This window comes from Durotheca rogersii (genome assembly GCF_024521655.1).
Source record: "Durotheca rogersii strain YMJ 92031201 chromosome Unknown GGS23scaffold_26, whole genome shotgun sequence".
Taxonomy (NCBI): Eukaryota; Fungi; Ascomycota; class Sordariomycetes; order Xylariales; family Xylariaceae; genus Durotheca; species Durotheca rogersii.
Window position 1 is genome coordinate 227,933 of NW_026251257.1, and position 25,833 is coordinate 253,765.

A 25,833-nucleotide genomic window follows, 5' to 3' on the forward strand; every position below is an offset into this window, starting at 1 on the left:
TAGGATAACGTCGACCTCTTCGTTTAATTTACTAACTTCTTAGGCGACGGGGTAAATATAGTCGTAGCTACGGAGCTTTATTTCGTTCGTATATCGAAGCCTTTCTAACGATATCTTAAAGCCGTCGAATCTTATTAAGGTTCTTAGCTTTAAGCGTTAATTAATAAGAAGGCGTAGTTACTTAACCTTAGCGGCGTTAATCTAAGGTACCTCGCTATCGGTATCTAGTAGGATTTATAAGGGATATTCCTTTCTTTAATATTTTATTTATATTATATGAATAAGCCGTTTATCCGACCGAGGTTTACTTTAGTTACGCTAAGGGACTCGTAATTTCTTCGCTATCGGTATTACTTTTATTACTTCTAGCGTTCCGGGCCGTTTTATAGCCGTAATCTTTACGTTATTTTTATCGCCCCTTTCTTTCGTTAACGCTTGCGGGAGGGTATTTAAAAATCTCGTTCTTTATCGGAATTAGATAGCTTTATAATACGGGAAAGAATTTCCTCCTATCGCATAGTAGTATCGATCCTAGCCCTTTTATTAGGTAATAATTCGGGCTTCTTCCTTCCTTTTTTTCCCGATAAGATCTTTTTAAGTAGCGTAGGTAAATCCCGTCCTTTTAAGTCTTTTTTAGTAAAGTAGGCTAAGGTTTAGTAATTATTCCTTTTATACCGCTAGTAGGCTTTTTTATCCTTCTTTCGCTAGTCGATTACGGCTTAGTTAATTCCGGTTAAAGCTTCTTTATTACTTATTTACCGTAGGTCCTTAGCTAATACGGGTTTTTTAGTTTCTTTATTCTTACGTTCGTTTACCGGTTAGCTTAAGCGGAAACGAATTTCTTTTACGGGTTACTTTTATTATTAATCCGCCTTTATATATTCCTTTTACGAAGCGGATCCTCCTTTTCCCGAAATCCTTAGGTTAGCTATTATATTTTTATAGATTTAGCCGGCTTTCTTAATTATTCCGAGGAAGGCTTTATCGCTTTCGGGGATGCTACCTAATCGTAAATAAACTAGCTTAGTTATTTCGTCGGATAAGGTACGGGCGATATAATTTTAGAAGGTAGTTCCGGATTATTAAACGACGTCGTTAAGGTTTATAAGCTCGATAAGGTATTAGGAGATATCTCCTTAGTACTTAAGTTCTTATATTTTCTTAGAATTACGATATCGCTCGGCGGGGTCTTTAAATCGTTCTTAAAGGGCTTAGGAATATCCTACCTAAGTATCGACGATTATTAACCTCTTTACCTAGGTTAATCGTTACTAATGCTAGAGCTAAGCCTTTTCGGTAAGTATCGATCCTACCTAGTTAATCTTTTAAACGTTTCGGGTAAAACTTTCTTCGTAGGTTTCGAAGTAGGACTTAACCTTAATTTATTATAATCGGAACTTAGTTAAATCCTTACCGTTATAAGCCGTAGGCTTAACAAGGTATACTAGGTTAGTTATTACCGTAATACCTTATCGATTATTTATAGCCTTAGTTTAAGTTCGAATTATACGTTCTTTAGCCGGGTCGAGAGGCTTTTAAGGTTTTTTAGGGGCGCCGGATAAGCGTCGCGGCTTCTACGGGTCCTTAAATTCTAAGCTATCGGAATCATCGGAGTCCTTTAGGTTTCCTAGGGTATTCCGCGGGATCCTTAGCGGTTACGGTAGTCCCTACTTAGCTCCTCTTAATATAAAGGTTCCTACGGTAATATCCTAGAAGCGGGCCCGCGCGCGTATAGCGGTACGTTTAGCCGCGGTATCCTATAGTACGCCGTCGGAAATAATTTTCCTTATTCTAGCCTTACTATTAGTATATTTCCCGGTTAACGCTATTATAATACGGATAGCCGGCGCGGGAATCGGTATCCTTACCCTTTAACTAGCTCCGGCGATAATAAATTCGATATTTATTAACTTATTACTTAATCGTCGTTACTAGTATTCCTTAATTAAATTAGCCGCGTAAGCCTTAAGGTCGTTCTTAATTAGCTAAGTTTTTTCCTCCATAGCCTCGGGAGTAAGGTATTTCTTATTAAGGATTTCGTTAATCTATTTATCCTTCTACGTAGCCTAAGAGCTAACGTCCGTTACTAACTTATTATATTCTTCGCGTAGCTAGGTTAAGGCCCGTTAGTTTTAAAGTACGGCGTTTCGAAGTTAATCTATAACGGCCGTTCGTACTTTATCTTATCGGGTAAACTTAGTTACGGTTTCCTATACGTTTTAAGCGAAGTAAGTACTTTACTTTACGACTTACTTCTAGAACTTATGAATCTATATCTTCGTAATTCGGATACCGGTAGCTTATATAATCGTAACGATTTAGTAAAGCTATCGTAATTACTCGTATTATTTCTTTAGAATCGTATTCTATCGATATCCTACGTCGACTTAATTAATTAATATTACTAGGCTTTAATAAGCTTATTTTATTTATTTATATAAATTTACGATTTACTACGAAGGGTTTCGTATAACTACTTTTAAGTTCGCGATTTCCGGAGTATCGGTTATAACTACCTCGTATTTTTAAGGTTGATATATTACGAGGAATTTATCGGTCGGTTCGGGAATTAATTCCGGCTAAGGCGCCGGGATAATTTATTCGGCGTTTTTTGCCTTTAATTTTATTATTACGGCCTTTAGTTCGTTAATCGTAGCTATTATTTAGGCTACCTCCGCTATAGAGATCGACGCTAGCCCCGAGGCAGCCGTTTACGGGAATAGGAACGCCTACGGCTTTGGTTCCTTAGTAGAAGGTCGAGGTTAACCCGGTAGTAGTACCGGGGTAGCGGCTTCGGCGTACGATACCGGCCGGGGCTTAGGTTTTTCTTATTATTAATTTATAATAAAGTTATAAGGGTAAGAGTAATATAGAATTATTTATAACAAAGTAATATGCTTAAAATAGGTTTAAATTTTACTAATAATTCTATAGGAGGTCTCTTAGGTCCTTATTCTTTTTTAAGTCCGTCGTCTTCCTTTCGTCTTAATATATTTCAAAGGTACCTTTGTACCTTAGTACCCGTATACCTTACTACCGAAGCTATCCGAAGCTTATCTAGGACTTTCCTTAGTAGGTCGCCGAGGTAATAGCCTTAATGCCCGATATTATCCTCCTAACCCTTATGGCCTGATTATTGGCGTAGGGTTCCATTCCCGTGTGACAGTTGCCAATGCCTGCCCTCCTTCTTAATAACGTGCAAGTACGTGACCTTAAAGCATAGATAAATTTATTTCATCCCTACCTTATCCCTATCTCGTCTCTCGGAGTCTCTTTGAACTAGATCATTATTGCGCTTGGTTACAATGTGTTTACTATGACAACTCTCTAGAAACTGATATATACATTATTATCCAGCCTGCCTTTATGTATTAATAGTTACTTGCTGTAACCGTACTCTCATATCCGTTTTCTTGGTGGCTAACACCACTATGGACTCCTAGATCTTGAACGGTATATCTTTATAACTTGGTGATGACATGTAAACCCTTGGGCTTCCTAAGCCCTGCATCGACCAACCATATAAATTGGTACCGGACCTACCGGGCCTAGCTTCTGAAGACGCCCGTATTGGTAACCGGTATTATTGTCCTCCGCCGGAGAGCTCACTCGAGTTAGCTATTCTCAACTCCGTTCAGACCGTAATAGCGCAGAGTCCCCCGAGCCTTGATACTAGTCTTCGCCCGGGCCCCCACATCAGCCTCTGCGGCTCTCCGTACCGTAAACGGAGTTCCCTGGGAGTTCCCAAGTCCCCGCGCTGTGCGGTCGCTGACATACATACGGCCGCGTGCGGCGTGTGCGAATCAGACGTACAGACCGGAGATCGACTGGTCGAAGGTCGAGCTTCGCTCTGATGCCCGTCAGACTAGAGTCCTCCCCTCTCTCCCCCCTGCATTGCATTGCATGTCGGCGTGTCGCGTGGGAAGCTATACTGCGTACGAGCCCGCATTGGCGAATGGCGAAGTGCGCGCGTCGACGTCCTCCTGTGACATGAAACCAGAGGCTTCTCTGGCTCGGTGTTGGGGCAGCGGGCTCTGATAGGGACTTGCTTGCATCGAGCAGCTTTGCTCCTGGGCGAACGGCTCCTGGACGAACGCGTAACCACGGTGGGCCGTTTCCGAGTCCCATCCACATACCTGCCTACCTATTTGTGCACTCATTGGGCTGCGTAGGCGTTCGAACCATGCTTATTACTGCGTACCCAGCATATTCACAGCCCGTCATTTCTTAACAGCCGCGACATATGCCGAGATCCTTCGGGGTTCGTCCTGCAGCCATCTCTGGGGGAACCACAACGTTCCCATCCCCGAATACGGATCCGGTCTCCTCTCTTTCGTTCTAGAATGGGACACGCACACGCACTTGCGAAGTCCTATCCGCATTGGCCACCGGCTCAACCCAGCCACCAGGCGGTCACGGCCGTCTGATGGTCTGAGCGAGATATTGTGGGCGGGACTTATGATCGATAAACATGGTCGAGACGTGCAGAGCTGCAGGAGGAAGATGCGCTCAAGGGCCCGGGCCGGCAGATGACTGCAGTAGTAATATTAAGCAGCTGGAAGCAATCTCCCCACGGCGCAAGTTCTGAGGGATCTAGAGCAACTCTCAGGTGAATACATACACCGGCACCTGACGCGAGTATGAGATTCTTCACCGGCAACCCCTAGATCCCGAGCTATTGGATGGGCTCCACGCGTGGAGCGCCCGCTGTTGGGCAATGATCGCCGTGTCTCATTTTCCATGCTTCCGCACGGGACGGGGCGCGCACGCACGCGCGCGCGCTCAGATCTCGATAGTGCCATTTATTAAAATCACCTTATCCGGTTCGCAAACCGACGAGATGCATAGCATTGGACGTGATTTCATTATAGGTGGTGTTGCGACGCGAGATGTGCACGGCTCCGCTTCCAGGAGCCCCGTGTTCCGGACCAGATCCGACGGGATTTCGACGCGTTACCGCGCTGTGCAAATCGTTCAAGCTCTCGGAGGATATAGAGCTGCGGTTATTACCTACCTCTACTCGTATTCTTCCCTTCTCACGTCCCCCCGTTCGTCTGCCTAAACTCTAGCCGAGCGGAGGGGCTTGCACTTGTACCCAGCTCGGGCGAGCTTCGCCGGCCAAGGCTTGCTAGGCGGCCTTCCGTGGCGCAATGCGGAATGGGGATTTGTGCATTCGTGCGTATTTGGGTCGCAGATGTGAAACGCTGCCAAGATGGACTCTGAGCCTCTAAAATCTGACAAATGACACCCAGACGCGAGCGACGCGGAAGCTTCGCATTTCTGTATGTACACACGTCGGCGTAAGTGGTATTAAGATGACCGCCAATGCATCTACGTGCTGACTTGCCGATTCTTCTTCCTGTCGCGGCTATGCGTGTAATACCTAGCGCATACGCATACAATTCCTTCGGTGAATGCCTCACCAAGGGAGGAAAGGTGACTACTACGATCTGGGGTTGTTGGTATGTACACACGCTGTATCTGAGGATCGAAAATAGCACATCGTGGTGCGCGGAGACTACACCGGATTCGTCCAAGGATAAAATTCATAACGTGGGCTCCACCGTCAAGGGGCGGAGGAGATGAAGGGATTCTCTGGACTTGCTGCTCTCCCGTCTTTCCCCTTTTTCGTTTCTCGTAAAGAGGACGACGCCCGTTGGCATAGCTCGTCCCCCCTCCCTCCCAAACTGCCGCACTTGTCGGACGATGGTCGAAGTGGGCTACTTCGAGGTGTGGATTCTCTCGGGCCTTTTTCCTACCTATCTCGCTGCGAGAGAAGGCCTGAAACGCGACATAGCCCTGCTCTGCCTGGGATCGCACCTGGAGAGGAGCAGGAGGAGAAGCGATGTTGGCGCGCTCTCCTCCCCACGCACACGCGCAAGAAAGCTACCCATGTCCAGTCAGTATAAGACTTGATCGTGGGCGACGTGCGAGCGACGATGCAGTGGGAAGGAATGGATTGCATTGTGCGTCTCAGGGAAACCGGGTAGAGGCAGTCGATCAGGAAGCTGTCGTCGCCGCTGGTTGGGATCTCTTGCTGGCTCGGTACTAGTCGTTGCCATGATGCGCGACCCCCCGTCCGCTTTGCGTAGATGGTAAGGGAGACCCCGTCACGAGCATGAATGATTTCCACGCCATTACTTCGACCCCCCTCGCTCTGAGCAGGATAAGCATTGCCAAACCTGCCTGTTGCGAGAGCACGCGCGCGCGGACACGGCGCTGCTTGATAAAATTAGTGCCGATCTGCTAATATATAGCCTGTCGTCGGAGAAATTTTAGAGACCTGTAATCCCGTAAGTCTTCCCTCGCCGGGTCACGGGTCGTGCCTCGAAAGATGAGCGGCGCTTCTGGGTGAGAAGAGCGGGGAGAGGGCCAGAAAGGGTTCCCGCACTTCTCCGAGAAGAGGAGATGCGGGCGATTGGGTATGCTCCGTATCAGATCTCCGCCGTAAAGCTGCAGCTTACTTGTTGAGTAAGTGTGGGCATATATTTCTCTCTAGCGGCGCTGTGGTCTGTCGTCAATCTTCTCAATCGCCTACCTTTACCGGTCTCGTGGTCGTCCTTGGCTACGGAATCCTCCTCTGCACCCCCTCTCCAACATGAAGTAGTAGCCTGTCGGATACGGGGGCCGAGAGAGGATTGAGCAGCAGGCAGCCTCCATTGCATAGTGGGGAGAGAGAGAGGAAGAGGGAGGGGGAGAGAAATGGTCGAATATACCTACCTAGCCGTCGTGCCTCCGAACGCTGGGCCCCGTAGTGAGTAGTAACAGCCCCCGTCAAATCCTGGAAGCGTCTTTCGTTGGCCTCGTCGAGAAATTCGAGTGACGATAGAAAGAAACCGTGACTATGCAAGTGCTTTAATAGAGCACGAGTTTCATCCGGCACAGGCTGTCGCTATCGAATGCGACAAGTCCAGATCCAGATTCGACTGCCCGAAACGTCCCTTTCCGATTGGACGCGGAGCACACGATAAATGAGAGGGACTTATGCCAACCCCTGCTTGTCGATTTAGGACTTGGGCGCACCCTAGGAGAGGAGCACAGAGGGGGAGAGGACGTAGGGGAGAGGACCAGACTAGGTACATACCTACATGCCTAGCGACCGCCCCCCGGAACGGCTCGACTGCCATGTCGCTGACTTGCTTGTCCATCCCACTCTGCTGCCCATGGGTTATGCCTGGTGGGTATAGTTGCAAGGGTCGGTCGATCATGGAAGACCAAAGAGGGGTTACGAATTTGGGCTTTGGCCTCAGTCGGGTCCGTCCCATACAAAAGAGCTGAGACACCCTGCAGCCTTTATTCTCGAATTTCGAGCTGGTCCGATCTTCTTCTCACACATCCCGGACTTTTTCTGGCTGCTGCTGCTGGTGTGGTGGTTCTTCCCCCCCCTTCCGTTCGTTTCTTGTTTCCACATTAGTATACCACATTCATTTCTTTCCTTCTCGCCTCGGCTTCGCCTCTTCGCTTCGCGTGCGCCAAACCACGTGTGTGAGAGAGAGAGAGAGAGAGAGTTAGTGAGTGAGTGTGTGTGCGTGTGTCTCTGTGTATGTGTTTTGCCTCGGGGCGGGTAGGGAAGCGGATTGGATAAGGTTCCCGGAATGGATGTTGTAACGCCGTCAAGAGACCATGAGCCGTCTACGATCAGAAACGCACACGACGGTGGAGTCGCCGACGACGACGACGAGAAGACCGAGCCTTTGGGCCGGTAGTCTTCGTCGTGACCATATCCGCCTGGAGGATCTAACGCAGAACAGGATCCAGGAGGAGCAGCCGTATATGTCCTCGCGATCGGGGCCGTCCACTAGCTCGAGGCACTCGTTCGCGTGGCCCTTCCACGGCCGCAATGCTTCCGAGGTGCCCTCGACCCCGAGGTCGAGTCGCCTGACCTTTCGAAACGTCGCTTGGCAGCCCCGAACCTTCTTCCGGCCGCACGATGACACCGCGAGCATCGACAGGAGCATCGTCCCGGACTACGTCGTGAATTTCATCCGCGGGGAGACGCCGGAGACGCTGGCGAGGAAGAAGGAGGAGCGGAAATGGGGCCAGCGCGACGTCGTCGTCACGCCGCGCCGAGAAACCCACGCCTCTCACCCGCTCGAATTCGGCGGCTTCTATAACTCGGCCTCGGACGTCACCCGCGGGGCGAACACGTACAGCAGCTGGAGCCGGCGCAGCGGCCTGCGGAGGCACGTCAGCGGCTGGCGCGGCGGCGTGATATTCAACTCGATGATCGCCTTCTTCGTCCTGGTCGTCGGCATCATCTGCCTGATCCTGGCCATCACCGAGACCCGGCTGCTGGCCGGGGAGTCGGCCGTGTTCGTCGGCGGCTGCCTCGAGGCCGAGCGCGTCAACATCGGCATCCACGTCGTCATCAACGCCTGCGGCGTCGCCATCCTCGCCGGCGCCAACTACGTCTTCCAGGTCCTCTCGAGCCCGACGCGCAGCGAGGTCACCGTCGCCCACGGCAACAAGCGCTGGCTCGACATCGGCATCCCCTCCGTCCGCAACTTCATGCACATCTCCGGCTTCCGGACCGCCGTCGCCGTCGTCCTGCTGCTGAGCGCGGTCGCCACCCAAGTAATGTGAGACAAGCACGCCCAGGCTGAGCCAGGGCCCTCTCCCCTTTCCACCGCCCCCCCTCCCCGTCCGTCCAAACCTCAGTCGGGCTAACCACCTCCCGCCTCTCCGCTCCCACCCATAGATATAATGCAGTAATCTTCACGAGCCGCAACGCGGTCGCCTACAACGTGCTGTTCGTGACGCCGTCCTTCTTCTCCGGCGCGCCGTTCGCCAGCGACGCCGAGACCAACGCCGCGGGGCTCCCAGCCGCCGACATTGCCGCGCTGCAAGACAGCTCCCAGCTGACCACCATGAGCGTAGCCGCGTGCGTGCGCGAGTTCGGGGGGCTCTTCGTCGCGGACTTCGACACGGTGCTGCTCGTCGCCGAGTCCTCCTCTTCTTCTTCCTCCTCTTCGCTCCTGCGCACGGGCGAGCCCGGCACGCCGCTCACCGCGTTCCTATCCCCGGACAGCGCGAACGACAACGAGCGCAACCTGGCGGAGCCGCCGCGCCTCGCGTCGCCCGACGGGCCGCCCGTGCTGCGCTGCCTGGCGCGCCCCGCGCCGCCGCCGACGTGCAGCGTCAACCTCAGCGGGTCGATGCTCGGCGTCGCCGTGCTGCTGAACCTGGCCGCCGTCATCAGCATGGCCGTCGTGCTCGCGCGCTCGACCTTCGAGCCGCTCGCCACGCTCGGCGACGCCCTGCGCTCCTTCCTGCGCCACCCCGACCCCGTCACCGCCAACGACTGCCTCCTCGCCAAGGCCGACGTGCGCCGCGGCCACCTCGGCCCCTCGCGCGGCGCCCGCTACTTCGCCCCCGCCGACCACTTCTGGTTCCAGACGCCGTCCGCCGCGCGCTGGGCCCTCCTCCTCTTCGCCTGGCTCGCCGCCGCCGCCCCCGCCGCCGTCGGCCTCGCCCTGCTCCTGCGCGACCGCGTCGCCCGCGCCGCCGCCGACCCCGCCGCCTGGTCGCTCTACGACGTGCTCACGCGCTTCGGCGCCGCCGTGCCCTACGCCACGTTCCCGCTGCGCGGTACCGCCGCCGCCCCCGCCGCCGCTTCTTTCTCGCCCGCCGACACTGCGCAGGTCGCGCTCCTCGCCGCCGCGCCCCAGCTGCTGCTCGCGGCGCTCTACCTCGTCGCCAACGCGCACCTGACGGCGTACTTCCTGTCGCGCGAGTCGGCGCAGTTCGCGCTCGGGGCGCGGGCGCTGCGCGTGTCGGCCGCGCCCGCCGGCGCGCAGTGCACGAGCCTGTACCTGACGCTGCCGCGGCCGGCGTCGTGGGCGCTGGTCGCGTGGTTCGGCGCGCTGGGCTTCGTGCTCAGCCAGGCGGTGTTCCCGGGCGTGGCGGCCGTGCACGCGGTGTCGGCGCTGCCCGCGCTCCCCACGACCCTGCCCCCCGCCGCTCCCGCCGCCGCCGACGACCCGCTCTTCCCGCGCCCGCTCCGCACCGTCGTCGCCGTCGCCGCCAGCACCCAGGGCCTGCTCGCGCTGCTCGCGCTCCTCGCCGCCCTCCTCCTCGCCGTCCTCGCCCTCGGCTGCGTCCGCACCCCCGCCGCCAGCCTCGCCAGCGGCGAGGCCCGCGGCAACCCCCTCGCCCTCCCCGGCGGCTCCTGCAGCGCCGTCATCAGCGCCCGCTGCCACCACCACGAGATCGACCAGCCCGCGCCCGCCCCCGTGCCCGGCAACAACAACACTGCCGCCACGGCCGCCGGCCCGCCGGCCCGCCGCCCTTCGCGCCCCGTGCTCCCGCGCCGCCCCACCGGAGCCGACTTCCGCACCCTCCTGTACCAGCAGCGGCGCGGCGACGTGCCCGACATCGGCGAGGAAGAGGCGGGCGAGACAGCGGAGGCGGGGGCGGCAGCGGCGGGGGCGGCAGCGCCAGAAGCCGGCGACCAGGACAACCGGCAGCTGTGGCTGCGGCCCATCGCGTGGGGCGTCGTCGAGGAGGGCTCCGGCATGCGGCCCGGCCGCTGCGGGTTCTCGGCGAACGGCGTCGGGTGCGTCGACGTCGGGCGCAACTACATCTGAAGAAGAAAGCCCGGCCGCCATCTCCTCTCGGAACGGTCGCGGGGCAAAACCAAGGCCGGTCGGCGCTGGTCGAGGGATAATTGGGTACGGTAATGGGAGCCCGAGTGGTTTAATACGGCCTAGGTTACGGGCATCGAGGCCAGGTAACGTGCACATATAGAGCTATGCGGTGGCGAGCGCGGACATAGGTTATTATCGTTATATATATACCCCCCTATGCTATTATTGGTATTTTCTCATGGGCCCCTTGAGCCATTTTTATGTATCTGGTCAGCACCAGCCTGGCCAGAATCGGTAGTTGTCAGGGCGTTGTTTTCGACGAGATGCCCGAGGACGAGTTTTCACAGTATATATATTCTTATGTATCTAAGTGAGGGACATGCTACTATCTACCTGTTCTCTCTTTCTTCCCCGTCTTGTGCAAGCACACATACCCCTATTATACATATATATATGATGTATGTCACGTAGGAAGGCCCGCCCTTATAGCCGTATCAGCAAGTCGTAGAATGTAAGCGCTCGCGTTTTAGGCGACAATGTATGTGTAAATAAGCAGGGAATCGTGAGCGAGGGCACGGTGGCTGCAAGGAGGGGGTCTTGAAACTCGGTTCCCTTCATAAAATCTGCCCGCTTAGAGAAGCACAATCCCCTGCCGTCTCAACTGTAGCTTAATTTACCATTCCGCCATCTTGGGGTTCAGAATCAGAACACCACACGCTTCTAGACGGGATACATACAATCGCCCCAGTTATGCAGGACACACGCAAGTTAGTGTTCCGGTTGTAATGCTTAACGGATTTGTATTCTTCTTTCAGTGCTGTTAACCCCCCCACGGAAATACCTCTTCGCAGGGCGGCAAGTTGTGGTGCTCTCTCTTATCGATTCGTTGCGTACTGTTGAAAATCTAGATCCCGCACGCCAGTCCAGTCCGACGGTGCCATAACAAGGGGCAGGTATCCCAAGACGACAAATACTAGGGGCGCCGTTGCAATGTGTGTGTGTGTGTGTGTGTGTGTGTGTGTGTGTGTGTGCGACTCGGCCAACCAGTGGAACCATCTGATCGCCAAATTGTGTTTTGTAATGAAGAAACCCCATTTCTAATGAAGTACGTGAGTCGCTAAGGCGTACTAATGATAGCTGATGACTATCGTCATCCTCTGTACCCTTCTCCTCTTGGCTAGGGATGATCCTTATGATCTGCGGTATAAACGTCTTTGAGGAAGATGAAAAATGCCCTCCCTACTCCCCAATGTATGCTTGAGAGACAAGAAAAGACCAGAGGCACCGCTATAATGATACATATCGGTACACAAGGACCCCGGCCTTATCCTATTCGCCTGTCGGCTTTCAATCCGAGATTGCCTCTTCGTCTGCCTCCTCCTGGGCTTCGACCTTGGCTGGATTGGCCCCGACCTGGACGTTAGCCCTGGCCTTCTCCTGGGATTCAACAAACTTCTCCCAGTACTGCAAGTCTTCCTCTCGGAGCCGCTTGATGATATCCTCCCTGTGTTCCTGGAAAGCGCGTATGGGGCCCTTCTCTTGGATATCCTTCTTGATTTGCTCGTCTCCTCCCATTATTTCGTCCATCATGGATGTGATCACCTTCAAGTGGTTCGGGTCGTTCCCGATTTCCTCCGGACTCATGAGGAGATCGTAATGTTCCTGCTTGATAAGGCCCCGACGGAATCGATGACCGACGCGTAGGGCGCGGCCTTCTTCCTCGGCAAGGGCCTTTGAGGTGTGTGAAATGATCGAGTTCGACCTCGACCGCGATGATCCTGGGCGAACCTCGGTCTCCATATCCTCCGTATCCGACAATAACGAAGGATCTGCGTCTAGTGACGATGACAGAGAGGTACCGAGCTCTGGTGGGGTAGATGCTGCACGGCCTTGTACCGCAGCTCCTATCGATGTTTCACGGGTGTCCGGGAACTCATCCTCGAACCGCTTGATGATACCTTCTATGGTCTGATCTAAGAACGTGAGGCGATCTGCAAAGAGATTTAGCGTGTTAAATCGTGTAAGCTATCGTCAACAATATCGGGCAACTTACGGTAATTGTGGATGTCCTCGCTAGAGGAGGCTTTGGCGAGAGCCAGGGCCGGTTGCAGCCGAGCGCGTATCTTCCGTGCGCTCGAGAGCAAGTGTTTGGACATACCCCTAGCTTTTTCAGGTGCAAAGTCAGGCTTGGACGTTGCGGCCACGTCCTCGAGGTCTTGAGTCGAACCATCGGATTCCTGCTTAGTATCTTCTCGGTTCTTCAAAACACAGGCCAAGGCCTTCACCACACCAGTACCGCCGATGACGTAGTCCTCGTTGGGGGCCGGGTCGCTGTCGTCCTCGTCCTCGTCCTCAAGATCGTCTTCGTGGCCGACGAGGTGACGGAGTACATTGGGTAATTTATCCGATTTCTGTCCGTCGTCGCCGGCGGAATCCCGAATGTCCGCCACGCCTTGCAAATTCCTCATGCAGTACACGACGAGGCGATCCGCTAGCGCTTTTACGATCTCGCCCGATTCAGCACTAGGAATGTCTATGTCGACCTTGATCAAGGCGCTCGACACGCGGGCGGCAGCTAATAGCGAAGCATAGAGTGCGCATGCCTCTTCCTTGCTCTCCTCGGTCTTGGCATTGGCTAGGCGAGTAAGACTCGGGTTCTCGAGAAGGTTGATATGTGCCAGAGTCTTGACTTCGGGGAGGATCTCGGCGAGAGCAATCACCTGCTCTGATGATAACGAGACATCGGCCAGGTGTAGCCTCCTCAAGTTCGCCATCTGGGGAAGATATCTAGCAAGAGGTCAGCGCGGGGAGCGGGGGAGGATCCGATACAGACACGTTTGAGTGAAGAAAGACTTACTTGCGAAGCTGTCCGATAGCGCTAGGCTCGGATTCGAAGAGCTCGCGATTATGTGACAAGTCGAGGAATTTGAAATCGCGAAGCTTCGTCAGCGTGGGGAGAAGCTTACACAGGGAAGCTGGCTTGAGATTGCATTTGGCCAGGCCGATAGCCCACAGCCCATGGCTCTCGTCGAGAGCTTCCGCGATCTCCTGGAGCTGATCTCTGAGGTCATTGCCGCCCAGGTCAATTCCTTCGCACTTTGCAACCCGCAGATACTTTGCGACGTGCTGGACGCCCTGTGCGTCGAGGTTGTTGTGTGCTAGCCCCAGTCTTATCACTCCCGACTTAAGAACGCCGTCGAGGATGGTCCCGAGTTGATTCATATTCAACCCGATCGAGCTGATGTTGAGCAGTTCCAGCTCCGAGCCAGCCAGGCGTTCCGCGATCGATTTGGAGAGGAGTACGGACAGGTCGATGGGAGCCGCCGCACTCTGCCCGTTGCTGTGGTGAAGGTGGAGAGAGAGCGGCGTCTTCGGCGACTCTACGGGAACGGGAAATGGTAAGCTCGAGAGGTCGAGGAATTTGATGGAACGGCACATATGAATGAAGAGACATATGTGCTTCCAGCCTGCGGCGCCGATCTTGCCGTTGTTCTTTAGTACAAGCCTCTCGACGACGCCGCCGTGCTGTATTAGGTCGTCCGGCCTGGTGACGCTTTTCCTCCGCTGTCTGACGTTCGCCCTCCGAGCCGCGAGAAGCCCGGCCAGGACGACGCGAAAGCCTTCGTCAGTGAGTCCACAATCTTCCAGTATGACTTCTTTGATTGGAACGACGGCAAGGAAGTCCCCAAGGGTGATCAAGTCCGGCAGCGACATGAAGTATCCACTGAGATCCAGCTTCTCGACGATGCCATTAGCACAAGATTCTGTACTTTTCGGAAGCTGGTGGGTGACTTTCGTCAGGATATCGGTCTCTCGCAACTGGCAGCACCGTCGGTATATCCTCACGGGGTTCGTTGTCGGCACGTAATGCGTTCTGGTAAACCCCGGGCGTGACGAATACTCTTCCGAAGAACTGTCGGTGTCGTAATGGAGCTCCATGGGAATGGCTCCTTTCTCGAGAGCCTCCCTCCGCTTTTGCTCCTTCTTGGCCTTTCGTTCCGCCTCGTTCTTCTTTTTCTTCTCCTTCTTGCGCGTCGTCTCTTTTTCCGTCTTGGACACCTCCTCTCCCTTTTTCTCCTCGACGCTGTCCTTCTCGCCCGAATTGCCCTTGGCCACATCCACGCCCTCCTTCTCCGCGTCTTTAGGTGGAGCCTCACCGGTTGCCTTCACGACCCCCGCGGATTCCTTTTCCTGCTCGGCAGCTTTCGGATTCTTCAGAGCCTCCCCTTCACTTTTTCCCGCCACCTTCTGTTTCTCAGCCGTGTCGGCGGGCTTCTTGCACGCCGGGGCTTCTTCGTCGGCATACTTGGGCATCGGCGCGATTTCAACATCGACGCAGAAGGCGACCCGGCGGAGCTTCGCCGGACTGAGCTCTTTTACACGGCATCGTTCCCGCCTCGCGTCGATGTTGAGAACCTTTCGCTCGACAAGGCCGTGGCTCGCTCTGGCACCCGGCGAGATAGGCCCATTCGAGGAGGACAGGCGGCGAAGCATACCCCCTAGAAAACTCTGCTGTGTCGTCTTCGGGGGCGCGGGGATGTACGGGGCATCGCCGTTATGGCGTGACGCATGCGGAAGAACAGCATTCTTATTCGGCAGAATCTTGGGCAGAGGAGCTACGTCGTCGGTATTTGGCGTCGACACGGGAGGAGGGGAAGTGTGTCCATTTGCGGGCGACGTGGAAAACCTCGACGAGATGCTCGAAAACCAGGATCCCCTCCTCTGCATCGGCGCGCCGTTCAGGCCGGCCGACCCACCATCGGATTGACTTCTCGACCTACCTGGGCGTTGAGGTATAGGCTTGGCGGTAGTAGGCGATGGCGAGGAGGTGGACGCTGACACGACTTTCCCATTGGCCTTGTTTATGTTTATAGATCTCGGCGGGTGGTTCGAAGCGGCGATGCACTGAGCTTGGCTTGACGACGAGTTCCAGCTGGCGCTGCTGCTCCAGTTATCTACAGGCCGGGGGAATCGGTTAGTCTGGTGGTTACGCTGGAGAAGAGCAGACTCGGCGGGGGAAAGACGGGGAGTCGCCATTTTGGGGGGGCCTCTTTTATTTCCCTCCTCGTCTCGAAACAAACGGACGGAATAAAACAAAATCACGACCAAAGTTGCAGCGATGTTTCCTTTTACCACACCGTAAACCTAGGGGGGCATGGGACGCGTATACGTTACCTTTCTCATGCGTCATCCAGCTCACATCCATAACATGTTCCATGGTGAATGGCCGCCTCTATTCCTGGCCTCCCTCGCGAGTGCAGGTATGTCGCTGTTTGGACCTGCGCGATATCCGGAAATGCGATGAAGCTCCAGGACTCGCTCGGCTCGGTGCGCGATTCTGAACGAGAATATCGTAGTATCCCAGACCGGAGGGGGGCGAGGTTGTGCCGGTTGGGTCTTTGGGGATAAATACCGAGCTCACGAGGGCGCTGGAATGGGTTAATGAACAGGTTCGAGAAGAATCGTGTTGGCAATAGCGCAGGGTAGAAGAGATAGCAGGTGATAGGCCGATCCCGTATATGAATAATACCCAGCAGCTGACAACGGCACGATGCTGGCACTCAGGTAGAGACGGCCCCCGACAGATTCGCCATCCCGATAATCACGAATGATGGAATGCTACGCTGGTTGGTGGGCCGAGTTAGAGATACCGAGCTCGCTGCTTTCAGGGTACGGCGGAGCCTTGTGCCCTCGAGAGGCATAACAGGAGAGGAGAGGAAAGGAGAGGAAGAAGAAGAAGAAGAAGAAGAAGAGAGGATGCGAGCAGGACAGGGCAGGGTACGGGGGGGAGATAAAACGGGCCTAGATCTCGAGGAGAGTGTGGGGTTGACATGTGTTGTCGAGGGAATCCATCGCCGTGGGAAAAAGTGATGCAATACCTAGAGAAACCAAGGCGTCGATACAGGAACCTTACCTGCTTCAGCTAGGCCTGGATGCGTGGAGGAATTGCTACCATGCCAATGTGGTGGCGTTGGTCGCAGCGAGACAGCCAGGCGAGCGATGTGGGAAGAAGGGGGGAGAGGAGAGAAAGCGGTGGTGAAAGGGAAGAAGACGGAGACGAAGCCTACCGTGGAAATATACGACGAGATTATGATGGCAGAAGAGAGGCGAGCCCAAAGCTTCTTGTTCTCTCTCTCTCTCTCTCTCTCTCTCTCTCTCTCTCTTTCTAGTCGAGCGATACCCGGAAAAGGGAGAAAGCGAAGAGCTACCAACGAAAAGAGGATGATGAGAATGCGAGTCGAAAAGTACCGCGATATATAATAACAGAGAGCAGATACAAGAGGGAGGGAGGAGGGAGGGAGGACCTCGCGATTGGAGGTGAGGGAGGCGTACCCCAACCTAAGCCTGCTGCATGGCATCGATACTTTTGGTTTGTGGGCAACGCATGTACCACGTTGGGCCAAGTCGTACGTGTGTACCTCTATCGACGCGCATGCTACGTAGGATGTACATGCTGACGCGAGAGAGATCGATGGGGCTGGGACGTATCTCGGGGAGCGACGTATGTACCGCTACGTACACACAGAGAGGGGCTACCCACCTCGTACGTACCCTCTAGACCTTAGATACAGGTACCTCTTACACAAGGTACCTGTGGCTGTAGGTAACCTGACGCAGGAAAGGCGGGTTACCTACCTTTAGGTACCTACCTCCTAAGATATGTGCAAGGACGGGCGCAACCAACCGCGGTACTTCATCGCGGGGACGGGTGAAGGTGAGGGTGCGTGTACAATTAGGCCTGACTAGGTCGACATTCACACCCGGGTACCTGTTGGCCTTGTCTCGCGGTACCCAGCCTGTGCTGTAATGGCAGCATCAAACCCCAGCCGGATCGTACGCTCTAAACTTCGAGGTAGCCAAGGGTGACTCCGGCAGATTGTCCCGGCTTTATGAGGTGCATACACCATGCTCCATCCGTGGAATGGGAATCTCCGGTTGACCTCGTCTTTGTTCTCGCGCAAATACCTGGCGGGGAGGAGGTAAGATGTAGGTAGCATTGAGTTGCACGATACCGTAAGTATCACTATGATAATAACGCCCGAGACAGGAGGAGGGTTACAGCACTGCCCGGGCGCGCTGCTGAGCTGAGCTGAGAGGCAGCGAAGGACGGGGCAGCGCGGCGGAGTTGGGTGGGTGGTCTGGAGTATTTTGTTATTTGCTGCCCGCGGGCTACTAGTACGTGTAGTCGCCATGTCTACCACACGGCGGCCAGGACGGGCAGGGATAATGCGTACACAATAAGCCATGCACAAGTTGCATGCGGCCACAGCAGCATCTCTCGTCGCCGTGCCCGCGCACGGCAGGACGGGGCAGGCTGTAATCCATCGAATCGTCGGCTTATGCTATTTCGAGACCGGAATATACAAATACATATGCAACTGCATGCACCCAACTGCCCTCGACCCACACGTGCCATCCCGAAGTGTCGAGGGATGCATCGGTCGGCGGTGTATCTCGAATTCTCGACAGACCGGTTCTCTTATGTTACGCCCTCGACGTATGTCAATAACGTAGGTACCTACTATACCTTAGGTACTCCTAGACAATACATAACCACGGTGTTGCGCCTAGCCGCAGAACCCAAGAACCTACACGTGCATAAACGACCGGAGTACAGGCGGAGAGTCAGTTCCCCTCCCCCCCCTCTCGGTGGAAGACGACGCAATTAGGTATTTTCTGCTGCATCCCGCCGCAACCCCCCTACGACGTAGGACGGACGCCGTGCACGCTAAGCCGAGACCCCAGTGGGTAGACGGGCAAGGGGGCGCTCCTATATGGATGGACCGCCCGTGCGTCACATGCTGCGCATCTCTTGTCTCTCCCGTCTCGCCATGTTCGGCGATGGGGCGAGAAGGGGAAAAAAAAGGGGGGGGGGGGGCCGTGGTGAAGGATATGAGGGGTAGACAGGTGAGGAATGGGAAATCCAAGGAATCAAAAACACGGAAGACGGGCTGAATGCGTGCAGCAGCATGCCAGCCCGTTGCCCCATTGCCTCCGCCGCCATTGGCCGTCCGGTAGATCGATGCTATCCTCACGCCGAAGCCCCATCACCGAATCCGTGCAATACATGTATATAACGTAGTCTGTATACATCATATACAAAAGTCTACATACTCAGTTAGACATGACTTCGCACGGCATACCTTGACGGACTACAGAATCCCTGCTGATCTTGCTTGGCCGGTTCATGGGACACTCCTGGGTGCTTACACTACGTCGTAGGTATATGAACGTGATATACCTAGGTAGGTAGGCGTGTATAACGTGTTAAAGATTGACGCGCATTTATATCGCGCGCACCACCGATCCCTTGCGCTGTACGTTATAAACAGCATCCTCGGTCTTCCCGCCTGGTGCTCTCTCAGCTCTGCCCACGTTCCCGCCGGTATTATCGGGAATGCATCCCGCACGCTATTATACCAAGCACCATCTTACCCAAGGCGACCGTGAAGAAAGGCGAAGGACAGAAAAAGGGGGACCGTACCTGGTAGGTACCTCCTGAGGTTTTGATGTACCTACAGGCCTGGTACTGGGGGAAGTAGAGAGGGGATCGGTGCTAATGTACCATCTGTCTCCGCCTAGGCGCCTCTGGGCGGGTGGTAGGTACATGAGAGCCGGGGAGAGGGGTACGCTGGTAGCTACCTCTTCGGTACCCAGCCGACGTAATATGGCCCGCGCTGATTCGCCGGATCGCATAGACCCTTCGAGACCTCCCCCTGTCCCTCCACCTCCGCTTTCTCTCTTCACGCAGAGCGCCGGCCCCCGTTCTGCGCTGGCAGCGCTACGAAAATGAACCGCGACGAGAGCACTACGGCACTCTGCCCTCCGCTTAGGTAGTTAGACCATCGTAGAACCCCCGAAGCAGACTGTTACCTACTACGGTAGGATCGTAGATATCTAGAGAGAAGGCAGAACTAGGGAGGTAGGTAAAGCTTGCATTCCTCGCGGCGCTTCATCTCGCCAGCCAGCGGCAAGTTTGATACAACCTCGCACGCGCCGCCCTACGCCATCGGTGTGACGCCTCCGTCCGTACGCTGCCCCCAGCCCGTCCACATGTTCTCTCAGCTGGGAGACGAAGGGGGCGGGAAGATGGGGCTAGGCTGGGTGTTTGCGCGTGTGGTAGCATCATGCCCCCATCGACTTACTCACGAGTTACCGTTGCCGATAGGCGTTTGTAGCCGTCGAGTGCAGAGATTAGGGGGTATATACCTACCTATGATGTAAGTAATACACAACTGAACACACCAACCCGCCAGAATAACGAACCAAAACAAAAATAGAGCGCCCGGCACATGCCCGACCAATAAGGCGGACGGGACGACGGTTGGGCGGCGTGATGGTGTGGGCAAGTGGTGGATCTCGAGGCCTCGCTGTGCCTCCCAGCGGTGCGACCAAGACACGCAAACGATGCGACGAGATCTCGATTAGACGGACCCGACCGCCAATCACACGGTCATGACTCCCCCGGCCTACTCCGTGGCAGGAAGCGAGATCTCAGCGGTCCGGCACTGGCGTTATCGAACGGCGACGGCGCTCGGTTACACTTGCAAGCTTCGCCGGCCCTCGGAGGAGGAGTACTGTAGATAGAATATCTGAATCGATCTACTTTGGATTCCCCACACGCGTCGAAAGTGTGGATGGACAGACACGCCTAAAATAGGCGTTCTCGAGGGAGCGTGCTACCAAAAGAAGAGTACCTACCTAATATACCTACAAGTCCCCACGATAATGCGTAGGACCCACTCGTAGCCCGTAATGCACACTACGACCGCCGACATTGGTGGAGGAAATCCAACTCGCAGCCCGCAACGCAGAAGACAGGAGAGGGAGAAGAACCACTCAACTGCCTTAGCGTACCGTGGGGTAGCTTATCTCCTACGGGTCCTCCGCTCAATCATGCACACGCCCCTCAAAAAGAAAACGAGAGAGAAGGGGGGAAAAAAAAGACACGACGGAACAAAGAGCACCTACGTACCAGTTTGTCGGCGAGGCAAAAGATGGAAAAGAAAGCGTGGTCCCAGAGAGGGTCGAACTCTCGACCTTCGCATTATTAGTACGACGCTCTAACCAACTGAGCTATGGGACCCTGGTTGAGGGTGCACGCTAGGCCTCAGGCAGCCGACATGGCAGGAGAATGGCAACAACGCTATGTAAGCGCATGGTTGGACGATGGGCGCGAGGGGAGTTTATTCCCCGAGCGAACACGCTCCCTCTGTGTGTTGCTGTTGTGTGCGTGTACTTCGCTACCTACGACGCCGTTGCAACCCCAGCCTGCAGCCGTGGGGGGGACGGCAGAAGAGGTGGCATTGCCAGATTGGGCAGGTCTATCGGGGATCACGACGACCTCGCTCCCGCCCTTACCGCAACCGCCCAGTGGCGAGTCTACAGGCGGGCCATCTCGAGACATCAGTCCACCCAGGTAGCCAGAGAGCAACCCGATGAAAAAACGGGAGACACCTAGGTAGGTAGGTAACAAACAGGCAGGTCGAGCCAAACTCGGCAATGCCGCCGCCGCCGCCGCCGACGACCTGGGGCGGGTAGTTGCGCCGTCGCGGAAGGGGGAGCAGACGCTACACTCGCTCCCAGCCACAACCTCCTCCTCCCAGACAGCCACGCGAGACCTGGGCCCCGTCGACGCGCAGCAGCGCCAGCGCCAGCACGCCATGGCCACGGCGCAGACGCGGCCCTGAGCAGTTCGCAGCGACCTGCGGCGTCGGCGCTAATGCACAACCGACCCGAAGGGGGGGCCCAGCTACCCGCCACCTATCGCGAGCGCATACCCGAGCCGGGCCTTGCCCCGGGAGCGGGCGGGGGTGCGATGGCGCCTTGCCTGGGGATTTTCCGCATCTGCCCATCGAGCCATGCGCACCCGCGAGGTTATACCTACCTAGATGCGGCGACGGCCGACGCCAGGGCCCCGTCGCGCCAGGCCCGGTTCTGGCTTCGCCTGCTGCCCGCGGTGCGGCGGCTCGTAGCGTTCGCGAGGACGGTGAATCGGGCAGGGGAGGGGAGGGACGGCGGTGGTCGTGGTGGCACGAGACGGAGGGGAAGAGAAGGAAAGGGGGGAGGGAGGGGGGAGGTGACTTCGTCGGGGTTGCCGCGAAGTGGGCGGCATACCGCCGCCTAGTCTCTCGCTGAGGGCACGCGCTCCCTCTGCAATACCTACCGAGAGCCTAGGAACGGCCGGAAACGGGTGGTGGGTTGATCGATCTGGGAATGCCCGCGTATGTAAAAGGGGTAGTAAGGATCTCAACCACCTCGGGGGCCATGAGGAGTGGAGTTGCTTTTCTATGCTGGTGCATAAGTCTCCCCTGGGAGTGCGTCCACCTACCGTCCCGGATTGGTCTACTCTTATATCACAACATCTGCGAGCAACCTGCCCATTCAGGGACGGATTCAATATTCCAATGCAAATCAGCAGCAAAACTATGAGCGTGCGCTCGCCTAGGTCATCCGGTGCCCGGTACGATATCTCAAAGAAACTGTAAGGCCCAGACTATCTCTCCAGTTACGGGGTGGGTTTAAGGTCGCCATTCTCGAGTTGCAACGGTTACCCCTTTCCTCACCCAGCCGCAGTTGAAACTGCTCCCGGCTCCCGGCGGGGGTCTCAGCGGCGTCTGGCCCCGCGGTAGCTAGCCCAGCTTGATCTCATCCCAGCTCTGCTCCAGGAGAAAGGCCGCCTTGAAAACCTTACCGAGCCCGGCGCGCTCCCAGACGCCGCGCTCCAGGTTCCTCTCCAGTAGAAGCACAAAGTACACGTCCCACTCGGATTCCTTTCGCTCTTTCGGGATGTAGTACGTCCAAACGGGACACTCCTCTTCCGTGAAGCCTTTAGCGTCCGAAATAGCAATGAACTGGAAGATGTGGAGCTGGCGTGGTCGAATCAAGTCGTCGTCAAGCTTGATGGCGCCGCACCAGTCGCCTGCCTTGTCAAGGATGTCGCATTGGTGTAGCCCGGTACTTGCGTTGCTCTTTGCGATATCTCGGATCGTGACATGAAGTTCGGTGCGCCAGGTCTTGAATTGGAGGATTGGCATACAGCCTTGTGTCGCTTTCGTCCCTGATCGTTGTCCTTGCCCATCTGCTACCGATTGGGGTGCCGTATTTCGGATGACACCAAAGGGGCTGCCGGGCAAGATGGCTCTGAATTCTTCCTGCACCCTCGAATCTTCCCCATAGATCTTGTCTTTCAAATTATGCCGGCCGTAATCATCTTCGTCGTCGCAATCGTTGCCATTACGTCCGATTTTGCGATCTGGTAGCTTGTGACTCGATCGTTCCGTATTATTCATTGTGCAGGTTTCACCTCCGCACACCCCCTGCGGTGAATAAGTACTAATATATACCGAGTTACTCATCCGTTTATATTGATCGGGTAATGGCCCTTCAGACAAGGGGGAAATTTTGTGGCTTTGATGCCCTTGTCTCTCTTCTGGCATCCGAATAGGCGATGTATCTGGACACTTCTGGCTTTCGGAACCTCGGCCAGGGTAGCCCATCCACCGTGTATCCTGTTTAGCTGCAATAGGGATTTCAGTGTCCCGCTCGACCCCCTGTAAAATCATGCCCCATAAGGCACTCAAGTGCCCTTTTTCGTCACGAATATACCATTCGATCCATGTGTGGTTTATAAGCCATTCGTGTACGTTCAGTAGACACCCTTCCAGCATGGCCGGGTCGTACTCGATCCTCCCGTCCATCCAACCTGACCAGGACCATGTCGGAAGCCCCAGGCTCTCGAAAGACCTCCGCTCCGCATACGAAGGGAAACTTCCCGCGTTATCTTGCTGGAATGCCCACCCGGTGTATGCTGGATGTCGTGGGGCCATACGCCTAATTTTTGTTACCGGATTCCAAAGGATGGCTAAATCGAAATGTGAGGTAGGTAGGCCGAAGAGCAACGGAGCATCCATATACCGTCCCAGCAGCCAGGAAATTCCTGCGAAGGCGGCCAGGATATCCTGTGGCTTGGTGAGCCGGCGGCCGGTGTACATCCGGACATATGTCAGATAAAACGATAGCGGACGCTCTCGCAGTTCACGCAGCGTTCGCAACGGCGAGCTACCTCGTTCTAACGAGCTGGACTCGCCCCCATCGGCGTAGATATCCTGAGAGAAGGTAACCCTGCGGCATTGGAAGTGAACATTCCCGTCAGCGAAGATGAGGCAACGCCGGGAGAGGACGCGCTCCTGGAAAGTCCATGCACGTTGGTTCCATTCGGAGTCGTTGATTGTGGCCTCAAGCGATCGCGTGGCAATGAGACGTACAGTATCGCTCACGTCTTCGCTCAAAGGCTCCGTGTTTAGTACACGGTTGCTTGTAGATTCTCGGCTTCGACCTGGTAGGATCGTACTCGCGGCACGCAAGCCTGCGGATGAGTTTTTTCCATCAGCAGCACATATCGTAAAATCCGCGTTGCCATAGACGAGGTGCATAGCCTGGGAATTAAGCCGCCACGAGCTCTCGAAGTCTTGAACGATGCATAGCGAGTCTATCCAGAGGTAGCGATACCCCAGATGGAACACCAACGACATAGCATCCCGAAGGGTCTTTGGGAGGTTATGGATTATTTTCCGAAGACCATTGTGTCTCATGCGGTCTATGACGTTGGACTGGGTCGTCACATAGGACATATCGTCATCTGACTCTCTTGGCCCCCAGACGTAACTCAGGGCAACGAATCGCTCAGGCCTGAGAGAGCGGTCCAGAGGTAACGATTTAAGCCGCATGTCGACAACGTCAATGACGCCAAAATAAGTCCCTTCTATCAGCTCCATGAACCCCTTCTTGGTTCCATGCGTAATGCGACAGTCCTCATGGTTCCTAACGCAGATATCGAACCAACGCTTAACGAGGGCCAGCTTTCCCTCCTGGTCGGCTGGATCGCGTCCTAGGGGGCGAACATCAAGATTGTGTCGGGTGATGGCATCTTTCCGTGCAACGAACAGCAAGAAAACCTCCTGAGCATGGCCCGTCTGCTCGGTCCAGGTGAGGCAGATTCGCCGAGTTCTATTCACAGGCTCCGATGAATGAACTATCTGGCCATGGAGCTCCCATCGAAGTGAGCAGATCGTTTTGGCATTTACCTTTTCCGGACCAGTATTTCCGCCACTGTAACGCTCAATTGCGCCGCATACAAGGCGGCAGAAAGCACACCGGCCTTGGTTTTGACGAAGGTCCTGCAATGTTGCAAAATTTTCCTGGCAGCCACCCGATCTGGGGATAAATCCGCTGTTTGCCTCCCGAGACTGGTAGCGCCCTACATGTGCGGCGACGCTGTCGACCACGACCGGTGGAGTGCCAATGATAAAATTCTCGGCATATAGTGGTAGTCTCTCACAACGGGAGCATAAGTTCTCCTATCCCCTTTACATTAGAACATGCTGCATCGCTGTTGGAGATTGAAGCCGAAGCCTCACCTTCGTATCTTTTCGACTGTGCGAACTGGCCTGGTGATCGACAGATATTACGCCCTCACGACCGGGGGGCCTAAAGAACTTGTCCATCTATAGATTTAACTGAGTGATGTCTCGGGCAGGGTTAGCGATATTGGTACTGCTCAGGGCTATATCCGCTGGGCAGGAAATTTTGGATTGCAAAGGAGATATTAGGTATATTAATATTAACACTCATTGCAAGAAAAATTTATGTGCCCTTCGGAGTTGCGGTCTTTCTTTCCTCTCTCGCCGATCGCCGCAGACGCACCACCTACTGAGTACCTCTACGTTATATGGATGAAACCGGGCTGCATTTATTATCGGGTAGGTAAATCTCAGCCGACAGGAGCTTCCACCAAAACCGCGCTTTATTGGCTGATGAACGAAGGCCCCTACATATCGAACGCGATGGCATGCAGTAATATCCAGGATGCCTGTATCTGACTGCAGTCGCCATTCCCGAGGCTGGGACTCGGGGAGGTCACCAGCCCGCGAGCAGGTTACGGGTTGGTGAGTTGTCGGAAGAAGAAGATGACGACGACGATGGAGCCGGATATTAGGCATAGAGTTGGATGAGCCGTTTCCTCGTATTCGGCCTCGGCTTCAGCAAGCAGGAGGCTCGGCCGGCGTCTAAGTGGCAACCTGTTAGTTAGGTACCTACCCTCTCGCTTCGGTGACATTAACGTCCCCGATCGGAGCTTGGCCACGGTCGTCCTCGTGGCCACAGCTCCGAATAGGCGATCCGGCATCTCAGCGAGTTTGTCCCGGCAACTGCATAACACTAGGTAGTTGGTATACGCCGAAGCTCT

At 55.1% G+C, this 25,833-nt stretch overlaps 3 protein-coding genes and 1 non-coding gene across 4 annotated transcripts; 1 reads left to right on the top strand and 3 right to left on the bottom strand.

Annotated features, from left to right (window-relative positions):
- Positions 1 to 7,444: 7,444 nt before the first annotated feature.
- GGS23DRAFT_614232 (uncharacterized protein) lies at positions 7,445 to 11,060 on the top strand. The gene is made up of 2 exons (XM_051520631.1): positions 7,445 to 8,579; positions 8,699 to 11,060. The coding sequence occupies exons 1-2, from the start codon at positions 7,624 to 7,626 to the stop codon at positions 10,584 to 10,586; spliced, it is 2,844 nt and encodes a 947-aa protein (XP_051368786.1). The 5' UTR covers positions 7,445 to 7,623; the 3' UTR covers positions 10,587 to 11,060.
- Positions 11,061 to 11,807: 747 nt separating this feature from the next.
- On the bottom strand, positions 11,808 to 15,813 carry GGS23DRAFT_247748 (RNI-like protein). The gene is made up of 3 exons (XM_051512233.1): positions 13,444 to 15,813; positions 12,640 to 13,373; positions 11,808 to 12,577 (listed from the first exon to the last, which is right to left on the bottom strand). Exons 1-3 carry the CDS (start codon positions 15,621 to 15,623, stop codon positions 11,934 to 11,936), a joined length of 3,558 nt encoding a protein of 1,185 aa, XP_051368787.1. The 5' UTR covers positions 15,624 to 15,813; the 3' UTR covers positions 11,808 to 11,933.
- Positions 15,814 to 20,599: 4,786 nt separating this feature from the next.
- Positions 20,600 to 20,673, bottom strand: GGS23DRAFT_t76. The gene has a single exon. It is a non-coding gene; the product is annotated as a tRNA-Ile (tRNA).
- A 909-nt stretch (positions 20,674 to 21,582) lies between these two features.
- On the bottom strand, positions 21,583 to 25,262 carry GGS23DRAFT_582422 (heterokaryon incompatibility protein-domain-containing protein). Its single transcript, XM_051517230.1, has 2 exons — positions 25,007 to 25,262; positions 21,583 to 24,946 (listed from the first exon to the last, which is right to left on the bottom strand). The coding sequence occupies exons 1-2, from the start codon at positions 25,091 to 25,093 to the stop codon at positions 22,220 to 22,222; spliced, it is 2,814 nt and encodes a 937-aa protein (XP_051368788.1). The 5' UTR covers positions 25,094 to 25,262; the 3' UTR covers positions 21,583 to 22,219.
- Between the last annotated feature and the right edge of the window lie 571 nt (positions 25,263 to 25,833).